Below are 18,408 nucleotides of genomic sequence, written 5' to 3' on the forward strand. Positions count from 1 at the left end.
TGAAATCAAGGTTGAAACTGTTTGTCTGTTTGTCCAGCGGCGTGAGGCCGGCAGGAGGACATACGTCAACATGATGTCTGGAGAGAACAAGGTGAGCTGGATTGTCAAAGACCTCATCCCCAACGGAGAGTACTACTTCAGAGTCCAGGCCGTCAACAAGATTGGAGGAGGAGAGTTCATTGAGCTCCGCAACCCAGTCATTGCCGAGGACCAGAAACGTGAGACACTTCCTGTTTGATTTAATGCACTGCATTTTAAAGGGCCAGTCCATCAATTTGATGATGATTACAGGAATCAAGTCTAAAATCTCTTAAAGATTTTTTTATTCCTCTGATGAGACGTAAAACATCTTTTTTGTGTCCAAGAGATGTTTAACTGAAGTCCATCGCTCATCCTAGATCCTCCTGATCCGCCGGTGGACGTGGAGACCCACAACCCCACATCCAGCACCATCACCCTGACCTGGAAGCCTCCCATGTATGACGGTGGGGCCAAAATCATGGGCTACATCCTGGAGAAGCAGCAGAAGGGGGAGGACAAGTGGGAGAGGTGCAACGACTTCCTGGTTCCTGTCCTGTCCTACACGGTCAGAGGGCTGATAGAGGGCAAGAGCTACACCTTCAGAGTCAAGGCTGAAAATGCTGCCGGGGTCAGCGAGCCTTCACGCGGCTCACCATTCGTCAAGGCCTCAGACACTGTCGGTAAGGATGCATCATCTTCTGTCAACCTCAGGACATTTTTACAGTTCTATATTCACTTATAGAAACGCTTTAAATCAAGTACATTACACCAATGTTTACCTGCTCTGACATGTCACAACCTAATAATGGGATTTCTTCTTGTCTCTCAGGGTCTCCGAAGGTCTTCCTGTGTGGAAGCCTGCAGTCCGGCCTCAGCGTGAAGCGAGGCTGTGAGATCTGCCTGGAAGCCAACATTTCTGGCTCGCCGTACCCTCAGATCACCTGGTACTGGAACAACCAGGTGATCCGGCCCGAACCGCTCCGCAAGAGGCCCGAGAAACCCCTGAGGAAGAAGGTGGAGAAGAAGGAGGAGGAGAAGAAGGAAGAGGAGAAGAAGGAAGAGGAGAAGACGGAAGAGGAAAAGAAGGAAGAAGAAGTGAAGGAAGGAGAGGAGAAGAAGGAAGAGGAGAAGAAGGACAAGACAGCAGAGTCGGAGGTGGAGGACACCGACTACCCAACTATAAATGAACGTCTAGCCATCGACAACCGCCATAGGGGCGTGTCCTCTGTTGTCATCAGGGACTCGCTCCGTGTTGACCATGGCGTCTATATGGTGAAGGTGGAGAACGACCACGGCATCGCCTCAGCAACCTGCGAGGTCAACGTGCTTGGTGAGAATTATTTCTGTTATTTTATTTTAGTGCAATTTATTGATTCATTTTAAATCATCATTTCTTTAATATTGTTTTTCTTTTTAAGTTTTGTGTCATTTAGATTTAAATGTATAGTTCTGTGTTTAGAAGAAAAAATAATGAAAATAATGAACACAAAAGCTGTATAAATTCATTACTACATTTGTACACATACATCTATGTACTAAAATATTAGCTATACACAGAGACAATGACTGAATAATGCATTATTTGTATCAATGAATCAATGTTGGAAGCATAGAAATAGAACCGTAGTAGAACAGACATTGAGCTGTTTCAGAGGTCATGTGACAAATACAAAAGAAAATGGTGATTGTTGTTAGTTGTCATGGTGACCACTCACATCAGTGGGGCTGTAAAGTGATGTCACAGCTCACCAGGAAGAGAGAGGACGCAGCTCTGGACACTGATGACTGAGCTGGTTGGCTCGGGCAGCTGTGGCAGTCTGCATGCCGAAGTGTCTTTGGGCAAGATACCCCGAAGGCCTAGCCATCAGTGTGTGAATGTGTGTGAATGGGTTAGTAAACTGACTGTAGTGTAAAGTGCCTTGAGTAGTTGAAAAGACTAGAAAAGGTCATTCTCCAGTGAGGTGGAGTCTCTCTCTACCTGTCTGTCTGTCTCTCTCTGCTTACTAACTTTACCACTCCAATGATAGTCACTGCTGAGAACCTCAGGGAGTCTAGGACTTGATGTTTTACTTATAGTATATATATATATATATATATATATATATATATATATATATATACACAGTATATATAAGTGGCTGCTACAATGGTTTCTATAACAATGATGCACATTAGATGTCCACTGCTCTGCCCGTCCTGCTACATTGATTTGAATAGCAATGTCCCTTCTACTCTGTTTTATTTCTGTGGTTTCAAAGTTAAAACGGTAAGCTTTAAGGTGACACGATACTTTCTGTCTCTCCTCAGATACTCCAGGGCCTTCAATGAACTTCAGATTTGAGGAGGTTAGGAAGAACTCTGTGATCTGCAAGTGGGATCCTCCGTTGGACGACGGCGGCAGCGAGATCCTTAACTACACTCTAGAGAAGAAGGACAACTCAAAGCTGGAGATTGGCTGGAGCTGCGTCACCTCCACACTAAGAGGATGCCGCTACCTGGTGCCCAAACTCATCGAGAAGAAGGAATACATCTTCAGGGTGGTGGCTGAGAACAAATACGGCGCCGGTCCACACTGCATCTCCAAACCGCTCATCGCCAAGAATCCTTTCGGTATGTTCTGTATTATTGTTCATGCTATCATCCAATCAGCACGCAGGGCTGTGTTCGTGCACACACAGAGCCCCTCCCCCCTCAGGTTGTTCCACTATCACAGGGGGGAGGCGGAGGGAAGTAGCAACAAGCTTCCAATTCCTCGGTTAAAAACCGAAACGGGGAGGTCCAAAACAACCAAGGAAAAGAAAACACCGGTGGAAAAGAAGGAAAAAAAGAAAGATTGCGACGATGACCGTGATAAAACCAGAGTCCACATCGGACCTGCATTTCAAAGGTGGCATGATCTGAGGGTTTTCAAAGGGCACGGAGTCGAGGGGAAGGAGCTCAGTGGTCGTGGGGGAGGAGCTCGGTGGTCGTTGGGGAGGAGCTCGGTGGTCGTGGGGGAGGAGCGTGAGAGCTGTAAACATTCAAAATCTGACAGAGTGCCCTCGATCCGCCGGACTTTCTGACTGTCACTTTAAGATTAATACACAGAGACAAAGTCACAACCAATTGCACTTTTTTTATCTTCATACTAAGAGAAAATGTGAAATACAAATAGAGTGATGTGTAGAAATAAAACAAAACAAGAAAAAGTTGAGATGTAAAGACGTTTTGTAGGCTACATGTTTTTCTAAACACAAGGTATTTATATCAGATATTATTCTGAATAAGCACTAAGTGAAATCAAAGATTTCTGGTGTTAAAAGTCCAAGGAATGTTCATTACATGACACAAACAACAACAATAACTAATTTTGTTTCTGCTGTCCCATCGTCCTTCTCAGAAACTCCCGAGGCTCCTGATAAACCAGATATCGATGACATCACAGCTCACAGCATGCTGGTCACCTGGACTGAGCCCAACGACAACGGCAGCCCCATCCTGGGCTACTGGGTGGAGCGCAGAGAAATCAACAGCTCACGTTGGACACGTGTCAACAGGTGAGGAACCACATAGACAAAACCTCTTTTCTGTCTCAATACATACAATTTTACCAAAAAACACTTCTGTTCTGGTCTTCAGGGACATGGTCGCCAACACTGAGCTGAACGTTGAAGGTCTGCTGGAGGGGCTGACTTACATATTCCGGGTGGCGGCTGAGAACCAGGCTGGACCCGGAAAGTTCAGCCCCCCCTCTGAACCCAAGACAGCCCAGGCCCCAATCTGTACGTAAACTGTCCAGTACTATTCTCATCAATGTTTGCATATCTAGTGGTCTTTAGAAATACTTGTCTAAACTCAGAAAGCTAGAATCACAAAGTCAGTCTCAGAGGTAGCAAATGTCCCATTTCTGACACTGTAGTACCTCCTGGACCTCCGATTGCCAGAGTAGTGGCGACCACTGATCACTCCATTGATGTGGAGTGGGACCCGCCTGTGGACAATGGTGGAGGAGAGATTCTTGGATACCATGTGGATAAGGTCAGATCAATTCAACTCTGATTCCAGACTTCCTTCCTTCCTGTCTTGATTACAGTTAACACTGACACTTTCTTTGTTCTGTTGTGATCATCAGGCCATGGCTGGTACCAAGGACTGGTCCAGATCTACAGAGCGCCCATGGAAGTCCCGGGCCTTCACTGTGTATGGAGTCCGTGAGGGAGCCAAGTACCTGGTCAGGGTCATTGGCTGCAATGCAGCCGGAGAGGGAACACCAGGATTCACAGAGTCCGTGTTTGTGAGGAATCCTGCAGGTCAGCTGATGGAGCAAAAGATGAAGACTGTCACATTCAGTGTTGGTGTAAATCTCATAGTTAACCTTGGTTGCCCTCCACAGAGCTGCCGCTTATTGAAATGGATCTGTCTATCAAGAGTGGCGTGGTCATCAGAGCTGGAGAGACCCTCCGTGTACCTGCTACAGTCACAGGTAAACCCTACCCGTGCATTACCTGGACCAAGGATGACAGCAAACCTGACAAAGACCGCGTGGAGATCCTCACTGAAGGCAACGACAGCGTTGTTTCTATCAAGAACGTCCAGAGGAAAGACTGCGGCAAATACACAATCTCTGCTTGCAACCCCAGTGGCACCAAAGCTGCTTCTGCCAGAGTGGAGGTCATGGGTGAGAGGAAGTTCACAATGATAAAACATTTATTAGCAGTTAATCAAGTCTATGAAATTATAATAATGTTTAATCTCCAGATGTCCCCGGGCCCGTCACGGACCTGAAGCCTGTTGTGGTCACTCGCAAGATGATCTTCCTGAACTGGGATGACCCAGAAGATGATGGAGGCAGTGACCTGACTGGCTTCATTGTGGAGCGAAGAGACGGCAAGATGCACACATGGAGGCAGCCCGTTGAAACCACCTCATCCAAGTGTGAGTGTGTGGGCATCATGGAGGGACAGGAATATGTGTTCCGCGTCATTGCCAAGAACAAGTATGGAATGGGACCTCCCGTAGAGCTGGGAGTCATCAAGGCTGTTGACCCACAGGGTGAGTCCGAAAATATCTTGATTTTGACTCAAGACTTCAGTTGTCTTGGTTCCAAAGTGGATTTTTACTGAAGATGAATCATTCCCTTGTTCTTTCTGCAGGCCCACCATCATACCCCGAGAAATTCCACTACACCGAGCGTACCAAGAACTCCATAACACTGACCTGGAAGCCCCCTCGTAATGACGGCGGAAGCCCCATCATCGGTTACTTTGTTGAGAAGAAGAGGCAGGACCAGCAGGCCTTCGAGCCCTGCAACACAGACATCTGCCCTAACATGACCATGACTGTGGAGGGGCTAGAAGAGGACTGGATGTATGAATTCAGGATCAAGTGTGCTAACCTAATCGGAGTGAGCGAGCCGTCCAGCGCGTTGATGGTAGTCATCCAAGATGACGAAGGTGAGGTCAAATGTTAGGAATGGTCCTAAGGGATGCCAATGGTAGACACGAGTGGTTTTCTTTGTGTGCTGATGTGATTTTTCCTTCTCAGTGGCTCCTGAGGTCCACATGCTGAAGCAATTCAAGGGCGACTCCATTACTGTGAAGAAAGGTGAGCCCATCGAGATCCCTGCCGATATACTGGGTCTCCCCATCCCCAAGATCGAATGGTCTAAGGATGACGTGGTGATGGAGAAGCCGACTGAGACTCTGCTGATGGAGACGGAGGTGACCGGCAGAATGAATGCAAAGACCACACTGTCCATCCCAGCAGCCAACAGGCGGGACCGTGGCAGCTACACTGTGTCTGCCTCCAACAACATGGGTTCAGCCAAGCACACCATCTCTGTCATGGTGCTGGGTGAGTTGAAATATGCCACAGACTCACTCAGTGGCAGAAAAGACTTCAGGTCTTATTAGAATGTACTAACATTACTTTACTCTCCTCTCAGACCGACCACTTCCACCCAGGAATGTTGTCGTGTCCAACATCAGGGCAGAGTCTTGCTATCTCCGGTGGGATCCACCACTCGATAACGGTGGCAGTGAGCTGACCAACTACATTGTTGAGAAGAAAGATGTGGTGGTAGAAGAACCAGAGCTGGAAGAGGGACATGAAGCTCCAGCTGAACCACAATGGCAGATGGTTACCAACAGCATCATTGAAAAGAAATATGGGGTATGTCCTGATAATAATAACAATGATAATAATATCAGTGTTGTCTTTTGTTTTTTGAAAACCTATTTTAAGTCTAATGGGGAACACCACGTCCCTCTCCTGTAGGTGTGGAACTTGGAGACCAACAAGTCCTACCTATTCCAAATCAGAGCCGAAAATCGCTACGGTAAATCTGACCCCTGCGCAACAGAGGAAATACTGATCACAGACCCATTTGGCCTTCCTGGCCCACCAGAGAAACCAACCATTGCAGAGTACTCCAAGACCTCCATGACCCTGACCTGGGAGCCTCCCAGAGACAACGGTGGCTCTATGATTATTGGCTACTGGTTGGAGAAGAGGGAGAAAGGTACCACCTACTGGGCCAAAGTCAACAAGACACCAGTCACCAAAAGAGGCCTAAAAGGCTGGGAATATCAGGTGAGTTGCTGGGTATTTGTTTTTGTGTTGGCACATATTTAAATGAACAACAGATCTGTAGACCTTTAGAATGGCTCACCACTGACTCGTCGGAAGGTCTATCACAACGATTTAAGAATAGCTTTTACTGGTAATTAACATGGTCTGTTGGAGCCCTGAAAGACGGTAGGTGAAATAATTTTAAGATCTCAGAGCTTTAAAATGTTTTGTCAAAGCCTTTAGGGCCAACATTTTTTGATGGTCCATTGTAGATCTTCCCAAATGTTTACGGAGATCTTTTAGAGATATGTAGATCCATCAAAACATTTAGTCCTTTTTAGACCATACAAATGATCTGTAAAGATCTGAAAAAAGGTCCTACACAGAACTTCAGGATGGTCTGTCACAGACCAATAAGGTCCTACACGGACCTTAAGGGCAGTCTGTCACTGACCAGGAAGGTCCTATACAGAATTTCAGGATGGTCAGTCACAGACCAGGAAGGTCCTGAAGGTCCATCCATTGTCCATTCCATCCGCTTATGCTGTATTCAGGGTCACGAGGGGGGGCTGGAGCCGATCCCAGCTATCATTGGGCAAGGGCAGGGTATACCCTGCACAGGTCGCCAGTCCATCACAGGGCCGACATGTAGAGACAGACAACCATTCACGCTCTCAGTCACACCTACGGCCAATTAAGAGTCATCAATTAACCTATCCCCATCCTGCATGTCTTTGGACTGTGGGAGGAAGCCGGAGAAAGAACAATAAGGTCCTACACAGAACTTCAGGACATTCTGTCACTGACGAGGAAGATCTTAGGTCTCTACGAGAGCCTGCTAGCCACAAGAATCTGTTGAATCCTTCTTCTGTGACTCCCAGGTGACTCGTCTGATCGAAGGAACAGAGTACGAGTTCAGGATTGCTGCCAGCAATTCTGCAGGAATTGGCCCCTTCAGTGGACCGTCCGACGCTGCCTTCGCTGTCGATCCACTCAGTGAGTAAAAACAGGCTTTGTAAAGCTGGATGATAATTAAGTTCTACAGATAAAAGTAAACACAACTATTATATCATAATAAATCAAAGTACTTTGATGAGATCAGTAATCTTGAACAGCCTGGTTCATTTGATGAATTTGATTTCCCCAAATTGGATACCATTTTCACTAACTGCTGCTCTTCACTCCAGCTCCTCCCAGCATGCCTGCTGCACCTGAGGTAGTTGATAAGACAAAGCACAGTATCACGCTGTCCTGGAAGCCACCGGAGAGGGATGGAGGAAGCCCCATCAAGGGCTACATCATCCAGATCCAGGATGAAGGTTCATCAGGTTGGGTGAGCATCAACGACCACGACTCCCTCCACCCCACCACTGAGTTTACTATGCCCAGCCTCCGCGCGCTGAAACGCTACCGCTTCAGGATCATCGCTGTCAACGGCATTGGGGATTCTGACCCCAGCCCCCGAACCAGCGAGATTCTGGTTGAAGACGTCCAGCGTATGTCCTATTTTGAAGTCTGGATCAAATAAAGAGATCATAAGCTTTATCTTCCATGTCTCTCTGTCCTTGACTGACATTTGTCCTCTACAGTTGCTCCTAGCATCTCCATTGACATGATGGTTGAAGACCTGTTGTGCATCCGTGCTGGAGATCCAATCAGGATCCCCGCCACTATCAAGGGTCGCCCTGTTCCCAAGGTAACCTGGGACTTTGATGGCAAAGCCAAGTCGCACAAGAAGAACAAACTGCACACGCTGCCTGTGGACTCTGAGGTGAGACCCGCAACACATTTACCAGCCATTCTCCTTTTCATGACACTTCTTTCATTAATATTTGTATTTACTGAAAAACAACCAACATGAAGAAAGGATTTGACCTGATGCACTCGGTCCCCTGTGGTGAAGCTGTTTATGGAAGATATGTATTTTTCACAATCCATAAACCAACTTTATGTTGACCAAACAGTCTTTTCTACATATTAACAATGAATTCATACAAATGTAACCTTCATAAAAAATACCAGCAAGTTGTGTTCAAAAGATCCTGGATCCTGGATCCTGGATCCTTTCTCTTCAGTCTACAATAACATACTATCGCTGGAAAGTAAACGTTCTGACTTAGCTAATGCACCTAAACACACCTTGCATAAAAACAGCTGTCAATTAGAAATGATTGCTTTCACACTTCACATTCACAATGACAGAAATCTGTCTTCTTGTTTTTGTTATTTTGGCACAAACAGCAGATTTTTTTAATGTCTGCAAGTCTTCAGTGAAATGATAATATCTGTTTACTTACAATATATTCCTGAACTTTTAAATTTTCAATATACAGTATATGATATATGAAAATAATTGGGCTGATTATTGCAGGCATAAGATATTTCAGTTTTTTATTTGTAACATTAATTAATTTTATAGAACATTGTCTTCTATAAAGACCAGTTGTTTTGATGTTGTAAAACTGGTTTTGGGTCTTCAGGTTGATTCCACGGACACAACGTCCATTGTGACCGTCCCCGTCAGTCTGAGGAGCCACTCCGGACGCTACACCATCACCGCCAAGAATAAGTCTGGACAGAAACACATCAATGTCAGAGTCAACGTCCTTGGTACGTCTGTTGTCTGTATGCAGTCTGTTGGAGCCAATGTTTATCTCTTTGTGGATCTCTGAATGTAATTGTCTCCCGGCTGCAGATGTCCCTGGACCCCCGAAGGAGCTGAAGGTCACTGATGTCACCCGGTCCACCATGAGACTGATCTGGAAACTCCCTGACAACGACGGAGGAGAGAGAATCAAGAGCTACTTTATCGAGAAGAAATGTGTCACAGACAAGGCCTGGACCAAGGTGAATGTTGCTCACTCTTTTTCTCAATTTATTCCTGCTATTCCTGTATTTTCTTCAATTACTTAATTACTTCAATTTATTTATGGATCACACAACTTTATTTGAGTTTTCGAAACAAAAGAAAACATAATAATAATCCACTGGACAGTCGCAAAGGGACGGTGTTCAGTTGATCGGCCATGATGGTCCAATCAGATCACATTTCCACACATGATAGTTTCCATCAGCACACAGCAGCACAGACTAAAAGGAACAACCTTAAAATATTTGCAAAACTAACTTATCTGATATTGTGGTTCATTCCGCTCACGCTGCAGTCAAACAGGTTCCATTGACTTGCAGTCTGATGAAGAAGGTCAATTATAATCATGATGTGTTCAAATGTAATCTTGTAGGTTTTGGTGAGAAACTTGAATATATCCAGATGTTTTCACAGAAATATAAAATAGATATTAGAGATGAAGTATTAATTGTTTAACTACCTGTGTAAAAGCTGCTCTAAGCAGCTTATAATGTAAATCATTAAAGTGAATAATACTTTTTATCAAAGAAAATAGAATCTTTTTTTTTATGATCCAAATTATTTGGGTTTTTTAATGCATTTCACTATAGATAACAAAAGCGAAGTAGATGGAAAAATGTACAACTTTCCACAGTTTACCAACTTCAGGACAGTTTTTTTTTTTTTTAAACTTCTTTTTATTGAGTTTTTACATTATAAAAACAGTTACAAAATCAACCTTGAAATATATAAATATCTCCCCACCCCACCCCCCCTCTTGATGTACAATTAAATGCATATAAATAACATCAAAAAATAAAAATAAAAATAAAAATAAATAAAAGTAGTAAGTAAAGTAAATAAATTAATAGTAATAATTATAATAGCACAGGAATGAATAAGTATAACAGTAATAATACAATAAGTAAATACTAAAATAAAATACAGTAAAAAAAAAAAATAATAATAATAATAATAAAAATAAATAATAATAAATGAAATCAAATTGAAACCACTCTTTCTGACAAGGGATACACACTTATGGCACTACTCCATACATTACGAATCCGCCCAATCTGTAATTTGGGTAATGTTGTCAAAATATGAGAGAAAAGGCATCCACACTTTTTCAAATTTATTTGCAGCTCCCCTCAATGTGAATTTGATCTTTTCAAGCTTTAAATAGAACATGATCTCTTTTCAACTTCAGGACAGTTTAAATAAAGTTTCAGAACAGGGGACGGGGGGGTTCTGTTCTGAGCTACAGTCAGAGACTTGTATGTGATTGATTATCTAATGGATCAGTGATTGTTTATCAGGCGATTTAATAGATCGGGTTATTTGTTTTCAGGTGAATGCAGCCTGTGCCAGCCAGGCCTATGTCGTGCCAGGCCTGCTGGAGGGTCAGGACTACCTGTTCAGGGTACGAGCGGAGAACAGACTTGGATTTGGACCGTTCACCATCACCAGCGACCCGGTCCAGGCCCGAGACCCCATCTGTGAGGACACACCTGCTCTTCCAACCCCATATCACCAAATTAAAACATCTGGAAGTGTTCTGACAATAAGACTCCTATTCTTTCTCCTCTTCAGACCCCCCAGACCCCCCCACCAAGGTCAAGGTCAACCTGGTGACAAAGAGCACCGTCACGCTGAGCTGGGAGCCTCCCAAAAACAATGGCGGCTCTCCAGTGAAGCATTACATCATTGAGCGTTTGAGCTGGGACACCAGTGGCAAAGAGAAGGAGACCTGGAAGCAGTGCAACAAGAGAGACGTGGAGGAGCTCAGCTTCGTGGTGGAGGACCTGAAGGAGGTTGGTCTATAATATTTCAACATTCACTCATTCACACACACTGAGGGTGATTTCTTACTGTGGTGCTTTGTCTGCTATGATATTGTATGCTAACATTTACTGTTAGACCTTAGTGGACCCAATGTATCAGGGTCCTTAGTGGACCCTGATAAATGTTGAATCAGGGAATTCAAGTTACAAATTAAAATACATATTTTCAATTTGGGGGGCATCAAGTTGCTGTAACCTTACTTTCTATTGTGGTAGTGTCCATTTTATTTGGTCTATTTTCATTCATTCACTTCTGTATCTGTGTTTAGTAATCATATTGTGCTTTCAAGTTTGAGGAACCCACCAAATAATACTTTCCTGCTTGAGAAACACCATTGAATTGTACCCTACTGATACAGATGTTATGATCTGTGGTGTTTATGAATGAACTTTTACCTCATAGATTGATTGATTGATAACTAAGTTGACTGTGTTGTCGTTGATCTGCAGGGAGGAGAGTATGAGTTTAGAGTAAAAGCCGTGAATGCTGCTGGACCCAGCCGACCCTCTGCCACCGCTGGACCTCTGATCATCAAGGATCAGACATGTAAGCAGACCATCACTGGCTACTTTTTAAGCTAGGACTGTATATTTTTAGACCACTGTGGCTATACGCTTCCAGGACTTTGCACTGGACTCTCTCTTGTTGCTTAGTTGTGTTCCGCACACATTTTCATGAAGCATCTCCTGTGTTTCTGCAGGTGCTCCAACCATTGAGCTGCGTGAGGCCATGGAGGGTGAGGAGGGCTGTGATGTCAGCATTGTGGCGAAGGTGAGTGGCTGTCCGTTCCCCACGCTTACCTGGCAGAAAGCCAGCTTGGCCAAACCTGAGGAGAAGGCTGCCATCCACTACGACCAGCACATGAACAAACTGGTGACCCAGGACAAGTGCACGCTGCTGATCCAGCAGGCCAGCAGGCATGACAGCGCCCTCTACAGCTTGACAGCCAGCAACAGCCTGGGCACCGCCACCAAGGACATCAAGCTTGCCGTGCTCGGTGAGAAACACAAACACTCAACATGTCGTCACACTAGATTGTAATAAAAAATGATGCTTTTATGGCTGTAAAGGTTATTTTTCAGCATTAATTCTCTGGTCAAGACTTAGCATATAATTTGCTAAAAATAATTTTGGGTGCCATGTCATAGTGCTCCGAAGATATACACTGTTAGCTAATTATTATTCAAAATAACATCATTGGCCCTTCTCTACTATTGCTAAGGCATGCACCAGAGTAGGGGAAATAATCAGGGAGGTCAGATGACGTCATTATGCATAATAATGAGACAGAATGTGTGTCCGTTTGTATGGAGAATGTGTATTTTCAGAAAAATGGGAGTTTGGAACAATGCATGTTTGTTTTTAACAGGCAGTCGGACAAATGTTCTCTTGATCCAATGGGACATTTTTCAGACTATCAGGGTTTCTGAACAAAGGCCTGTTTTGGAGTTAGAGATCAAAATATCAATCTTTGCAGTAGCACGTCCATTGTGTGAAAGTCCTAGATGCTACCAGAGTTCAGACTCATTTTAGAGTTTAAGCGAATGTTAGCAGCTCAGTCCTGGTCATTATTAAATATTAGGACGTTTATATTCTAGAAACTCCAGTTAACTTTGTCAAACACATCAGTTTTTCGAGGAAACAAATATATTAGCAGCTTTTCAAAAAACGTGACTCCCTTCCCTCTGCAGGACCTCCCGGCCCACCAGTCGGACCGCTTAAGTTCACAGAGGTGTTTGCGGAGAGGATCGGCCTGGCTTGGAACCCTCCCAAAGACGATGGTGGATCCAAGATCACCAACTACGTTGTTGAGAAGCGTGAGGAGAACAGGAAATCCTGGGTCCATGTCTCCAACGACCCCAGGGAGTGTGCCTACGTGGTGACCCGGCTGACGGAGAACCATGAGTACGAGTTCAGAGTCATGGCCCAGAACAAGTTTGGAGTGGGTCCTCCACTAATCAGCGAACCGGAGAAGGCCAGAAACCTCTTCAGTGAGTTCAGATCAGTCTACTTGCCCTGTCAGCTTCAGGTTCATCATTGGAATGCACAAATGTCTCTATTACAGTTCAAGAGTAACCATAGCCCCAAACCACCAATGGTACCATGAATGAATCTCTGCTTATAGGAAATTAGACACTAAAGACATGACTGGGTGTGTCTCCCTTTTTTACACCTTCTATAAACATTTTTTTTAATGTCCAGGCTAAAGGCACTTCGGCCAAACTGGAGTTTAGTTCCTCTTTAAACTGTGGTACTTTATCCACTCAGTAACCTGTGTAAAATAATCTAGATTTAAGTACTTCTAAATAGTACTTCTAAATATTGCCATTTATTGAGGCATATTTGATCAATACCACATCAGATTATTGATGATGATGAGTGTCCCATCCTCCTGCAGCTGTCCCGGGTCAGTGTGAGAAGCCAACTGTAACTGATGTCTGTCTGGAGTCAATGACCGTCAACTGGGACGAGCCCAAGTACGACGGAGGCTCCTCCATCACTGGCTACTTCGTTGAGAAGAAGGAGACCACTGCCAAACGCTGGGTCCGTGTGGCCCGTGAGCCAATCCGAGCGCTGCCTCTGGGAAACAACTGGCTTGTCAGCGGCCTGCAGGAGGGCGCCATGTACCAGTTCAGGGTCATCGCTGCGAACGCTGCCGGCTGCGGTCTGCCCAGTGTGCCCTCTGATCCCATACTGTGCAGAGACCCCATCAGTAAGTGTAGAGGACATGACAGTTAGTGGATCATCAAACATTTAACTCTCAACTTCTCACTTATTAACCCTTTAACTCATTCAAGAAAGGTTGTTGCTTTTGAAAAATGTAAGAACGTAAGAAAAATGTAATTTGAATGAAATGAACCTTGAAACAAGGTGCAGTTTGTGCTGATAATAACTATAGAGTACGTGGTTGTGTGTGTGCAGAGCCTCCCGGGCCACCCACTCCGAAGGTGATTGACTGGACCAAGTCCACGGTGGAGCTGGAGTGGATCCCCCCTGTGGTGGACGGAGGGTCAAAGGTCACAGGCTACATTGTGGAGTTCAAGGAGGTGAACAAGGTGGAGGAGGAGAAGAAGGCTCAGAGGAGGCTGCTTCTCAGCGCTGATGAAGAGGAGAAGGAGCCCGAGAGCAGCGAGAGCTGGGAGAAGGTCAGTCAGGTTATTTAAACTGTACAGTTCCCAGAGAACATGTTCCTACTAAAGTTGATGTTGAGAACACGTTCCTACTAAAGTTGATGTTGAGAACACGTTCCTACTAAAGTTGATGTTGAGAACATGTTCCTACTAAAGTTGATGTTGAGAACATGTTCCTACTAAAGTTGATGTTGAGAACATGTTCCTACTAAAGTTGATGTTGAGAACATGTTCCTACTAAAGTTGATGTTGAGAACATGTTCCTATGTTGATGTTGAGAACATGTTCCTACTAAAGTTGATGGTGAGAACATGTTCCTACTAAGTTGATGTTGAGAACATGTTCATACTAAAGTTGATGTTGAGAACATGTTCCTATGTTGATGTTGAGAACATGTTCCTACTAAAGTTGATGGTGAGAACATGTTCCTACTAAGTTGATGTTGAGAACATGTTCCTACTAAAGTTGATGGTGAGAACATGTTCCTACTAAGTTGATGTTGAGAACATGTTCATACTAAAGTTGATGTTGAGAACATGTTCCTACTAAAGTTGATGTTGAGAACATGTTCATACTAAAGTTGATGTTGAGAACATGTTCCTACTAAAGTTGATGTTGAGAACATGTTCCCGCTAAAGTTGATGTTGAGAACATGTTCCCACTAAAGTTGATGTTGAGAACATGTTCCTACTAAAGTTGATGTTGAGAACATGTTCCTACTAAAGTTGATGTTGAGAACATGTTCCTACTAAAGTTGATGTTGAGCACATGTTCCTACTAAAGTTGATGGTGAGAACATGTTCCTACTAAAGTTGATGTTGAGAACATGTTCCTACTAAAGTTGATGTTGAGCACAACAATCTAACCAAAATATGAAGCTGCACAAGCTGTGTTCAGCTATGTTTCTTTGTTCACTTGCTTCAAAGCTTTTACACGTATGTTGTTTGTGTCGGCTCTAAGTTTCCTCACATCTTTCTCCAGGCGAAGGACACCGAGATCAGAGGAACCAAGTTTGTGGTGGCCGGTCTGAAGGAAGGTGCTCTGTACCGCTTCAGAGTCCGAGCTGTGAATGCTGCCGGAGTGGGAGACCCAGGACTTGTGTCTGAACTGATTGAGGTCAAAGACAGAACAAGTAAGACTCTGATCTTGACACTTTTTCAAGTATCACTGATGACAAAATATTTTATTAAATTCCGTGACCTTTCTACTGCAGTTCCTCCTGAGATGGACCTGGATGCATCGGTGAAGGAGAAGATTGTGGTCCACGCCGGCGCCACCATCCGCATCATCGCCTATGTCTCCGGTAAACCCGCCCCCCAGATCTCCTGGTGCCGGGATGATGCTGAGGTGCCCAAAGAGGCTGTGGTGGAGAAGACGGGCATCTCCAATTCACTGGTCATCAAGAACTGTAAACGCCAACACCAAGGAATCTACACACTGAGTGCCAAAAATGAGGGAGGAGAGAGGAAGAAGGCCGTCATCGTAGAGGTCCTCGGTGAGTCAGGAGAAAACATGAACATTTATCACAAGTCTTTTGGGTTTATGATGAAAACCTTGAAATTTCCCTCGGGATGAGTAAAGTATTATGTAAATGACTCAAAAAATGGACTGAACTCTGACTTCCTGTGTCATCCCTCTAGATGTCCCTGGACCGGTGGGTCTCCCCTTCGCTGGCGAGAATCTGACCAACGACTCCTGCAAGCTGACCTGGTACTCCCCCGAGGACGACGGCGGCTCGGCCATCACCAACTACATTATTGAGAAGAGGGAGTCGGACCGCATGGGCTGGACCTCCGTGTCCTACACGGTGACGAGGAACAACGCTGTGGTGCAGGGACTCATTGACGGCAAAGGCTATTTCTTTAGGATCGCAGCTGAGAACATCATCGGCATGGGACCTTTCATCGAGACCGACAAAATGGTTCTCATCAAGGACCCCATCTGTAAGAACCGACACACAACCTGAAATAACATCTGGCAAAGTAAAAACCGTGTCCGTCATTACCTTGACAGCCAGTAGAGCTGTAGAGTAGGGCTAATAATCTGAAAATAATCTGAAATTAAAGAGTTGCATTTGTGAGAAACAAAACCTGAAATACTCATGATTCTAGCCCAGAATCGTCATATTCTCAGCAGCATCCAGACTTTGAGGAACTGTTGCTGTGAATTGGACATATTCAGAAGAAAACAAAAAAACACCTCATATTTCTCAAATTTGCAGCTTTTATCTCTGCAACTATTACCTCCCTCCCCTGTTTCCCTATTTTTTAACCTTAATGGTCCCAATACACCTTAGTAAATAGCTGTAAACATTTCTGTCCAGTATTTAGAAGTTCACTGAGAATATGATATCAATTCTTTCCAGACGATTATTTTAAACTATGCGACCCATAAAATAAAGTTAAAGTTAAGAAATTATTGTTCTCATCATGGCGTCTGTTCTCCAGCCGTCCCAGAGCGTCCAGAGGACCTGATCATCACAGCCGTTACCAAGGACTCCCTCTCAGTCGCCTGGAGACCACCTAAGTACGACGGTGGCGCCGAGGTGACCCAGTATGTCCTTGAGTCCCGCATGGTCGGCCGGGACAGCTTCACACGAGTAGGTGGGGAGACCAAACTGATGGACAGGAAGTTCACCCTGACAGGGCTGAAGGAAGGCTCCAGCCACGAGTTCAGAGTGTCTGCCATCAACCAGGTGGGACAAGGCAAACCTTCCTTCGCCACAAAGCCTGTCCAGTGCAAGGACGAGCTCGGTGAGTGATGCAACACCACAACACTGAGTTATTTGATAAATAAGTTGTGGCCGATATGATAACGGACAATATTAACAATCATGTCTCCCTCAGAACCTCCCACTCTGGACCTGGACTTCAGGGACAAGATGATGGTGAAGGTGGGAGACACATGCTCACTGACGGGACGCTACAGCGGCAAACCGGTGCCAGCTATCACCTGGACGAAGAATGAAGAGGAGCTGAAGGCAGGTGATGAGATCAGCCTCCACAGCACCGCCCGCCACCTCAGCCTCAACATCAGCAAGGCCCAGAGGGAGCACAGCGGCCGCTACTGTGTCAGCCTGGAGAACGCCGCCGGAACTCGCACAGGGATATGCACCATCACTGTGGTCGGTGAGTCACTGATTCACAGTGCAGATATCACAGGAAGCATTTCTAGTGTTGCTGGGAAACAAAGAAATGGATCCAATAACAAGATTCACACTAGAACTGAAGGATATAATCATTAGGGTACACAACTGGAGACTTCATACTCCAGGCTTTTAAAACCCAATTAAAATGTAACCTGCTTCCTCCTGTCAGACCGTCCTCAGCCTCCAGAGGGCCCCGTAGTCTTCAATGAAGTCTACAGAAACTACATGGTGATCTCCTGGAACCCTCCTCTGGATGATGGAGGGTGTGCTGTCTCCAACTACATCATCGAGAAGAGAGACACCAATAGAGACCTGTGGATGCCCGTCACCTCGTCCTGCACCAGGACCACTTGCAAGGTGGGCTGATCAGTGCTCAAACTAGTCTAAGAGGAAATAAACCCTCAAACCACTTTGTTCAGCAGTTCATGTGGTGCTTTTGTGTTCAGTAGCTGTAGCATGAAATTAGCAAGCTAGCTAGCTAACTAATTAGCATGCTAGCTAGCTAACTAGCCAGCCTCTAAATGAGCGAAACTGAACAACTTAATGCTTCATCCACACAATTTGGTTCCAGTGTAAGAAAGCATATTGGTTCTTTATTTTGCATTTGTGTCCACATAAAAATACAACAACATAAAAGATACATTATGTACACAGAGACAGTGATGCACATATATCCAAACACGAAGACCGGACAGGGAATTAGTAAAGAAAATAAATAATAATTCTTGCTTGTTCCAGCTGTCTACAGGCAGAAATCAACAGGCTCATTAACCATCAATATATACACACATCACCAGATGTTGATTTTAGGTACAAATACAATACAATACACTGGTTTAATTCAGCATTATAGTCTCACCTAAAAA

General features: G+C 44.8%; 1 protein-coding gene across 1 annotated transcript in view; it reads left to right on the forward strand.

Annotated features, from left to right (window-relative positions):
- The window catches only part of ttn.2 (titin, tandem duplicate 2), a 224,101-nt gene that overhangs the window by 135,246 nt on the left and 70,447 nt on the right, over window positions 1–18,408 (forward strand). Inside the window, exons 141-172 of the mRNA XM_084022030.1 lie at window positions 38–218; window positions 399–701; window positions 851–1,351; window positions 2,329–2,631; window positions 3,401–3,557; window positions 3,640–3,782; window positions 3,920–4,038; window positions 4,133–4,310; window positions 4,394–4,678; window positions 4,759–5,052; window positions 5,154–5,453; window positions 5,545–5,853; window positions 5,945–6,171; window positions 6,277–6,591; window positions 7,452–7,566; window positions 7,758–8,066; window positions 8,160–8,341; window positions 9,051–9,180; window positions 9,266–9,417; window positions 10,770–10,917; window positions 11,012–11,232; window positions 11,713–11,809; window positions 11,964–12,260; window positions 12,955–13,254; window positions 13,662–13,976; window positions 14,186–14,409; window positions 15,376–15,526; window positions 15,608–15,889; window positions 16,035–16,337; window positions 16,842–17,147; window positions 17,241–17,522; window positions 17,712–17,899. Of these exons, the coding sequence (XP_083878156.1) occupies window positions 38–218; window positions 399–701; window positions 851–1,351; window positions 2,329–2,631; window positions 3,401–3,557; window positions 3,640–3,782; window positions 3,920–4,038; window positions 4,133–4,310; window positions 4,394–4,678; window positions 4,759–5,052; window positions 5,154–5,453; window positions 5,545–5,853; window positions 5,945–6,171; window positions 6,277–6,591; window positions 7,452–7,566; window positions 7,758–8,066; window positions 8,160–8,341; window positions 9,051–9,180; window positions 9,266–9,417; window positions 10,770–10,917; window positions 11,012–11,232; window positions 11,713–11,809; window positions 11,964–12,260; window positions 12,955–13,254; window positions 13,662–13,976; window positions 14,186–14,409; window positions 15,376–15,526; window positions 15,608–15,889; window positions 16,035–16,337; window positions 16,842–17,147; window positions 17,241–17,522; window positions 17,712–17,899 (7,617 nt within the window). The remainder of the gene's footprint in view (window positions 1–37; window positions 219–398; window positions 702–850; window positions 1,352–2,328; window positions 2,632–3,400; window positions 3,558–3,639; window positions 3,783–3,919; window positions 4,039–4,132; window positions 4,311–4,393; window positions 4,679–4,758; window positions 5,053–5,153; window positions 5,454–5,544; window positions 5,854–5,944; window positions 6,172–6,276; window positions 6,592–7,451; window positions 7,567–7,757; window positions 8,067–8,159; window positions 8,342–9,050; window positions 9,181–9,265; window positions 9,418–10,769; window positions 10,918–11,011; window positions 11,233–11,712; window positions 11,810–11,963; window positions 12,261–12,954; window positions 13,255–13,661; window positions 13,977–14,185; window positions 14,410–15,375; window positions 15,527–15,607; window positions 15,890–16,034; window positions 16,338–16,841; window positions 17,148–17,240; window positions 17,523–17,711; window positions 17,900–18,408) is intronic.

Source organism: Eutrigla gurnardus (assembly GCF_963514095.1).
Source record: "Eutrigla gurnardus genome assembly, chromosome: 12".
Lineage (NCBI taxonomy): Eukaryota > Metazoa > Chordata > Actinopteri > Perciformes > Triglidae > Eutrigla > Eutrigla gurnardus.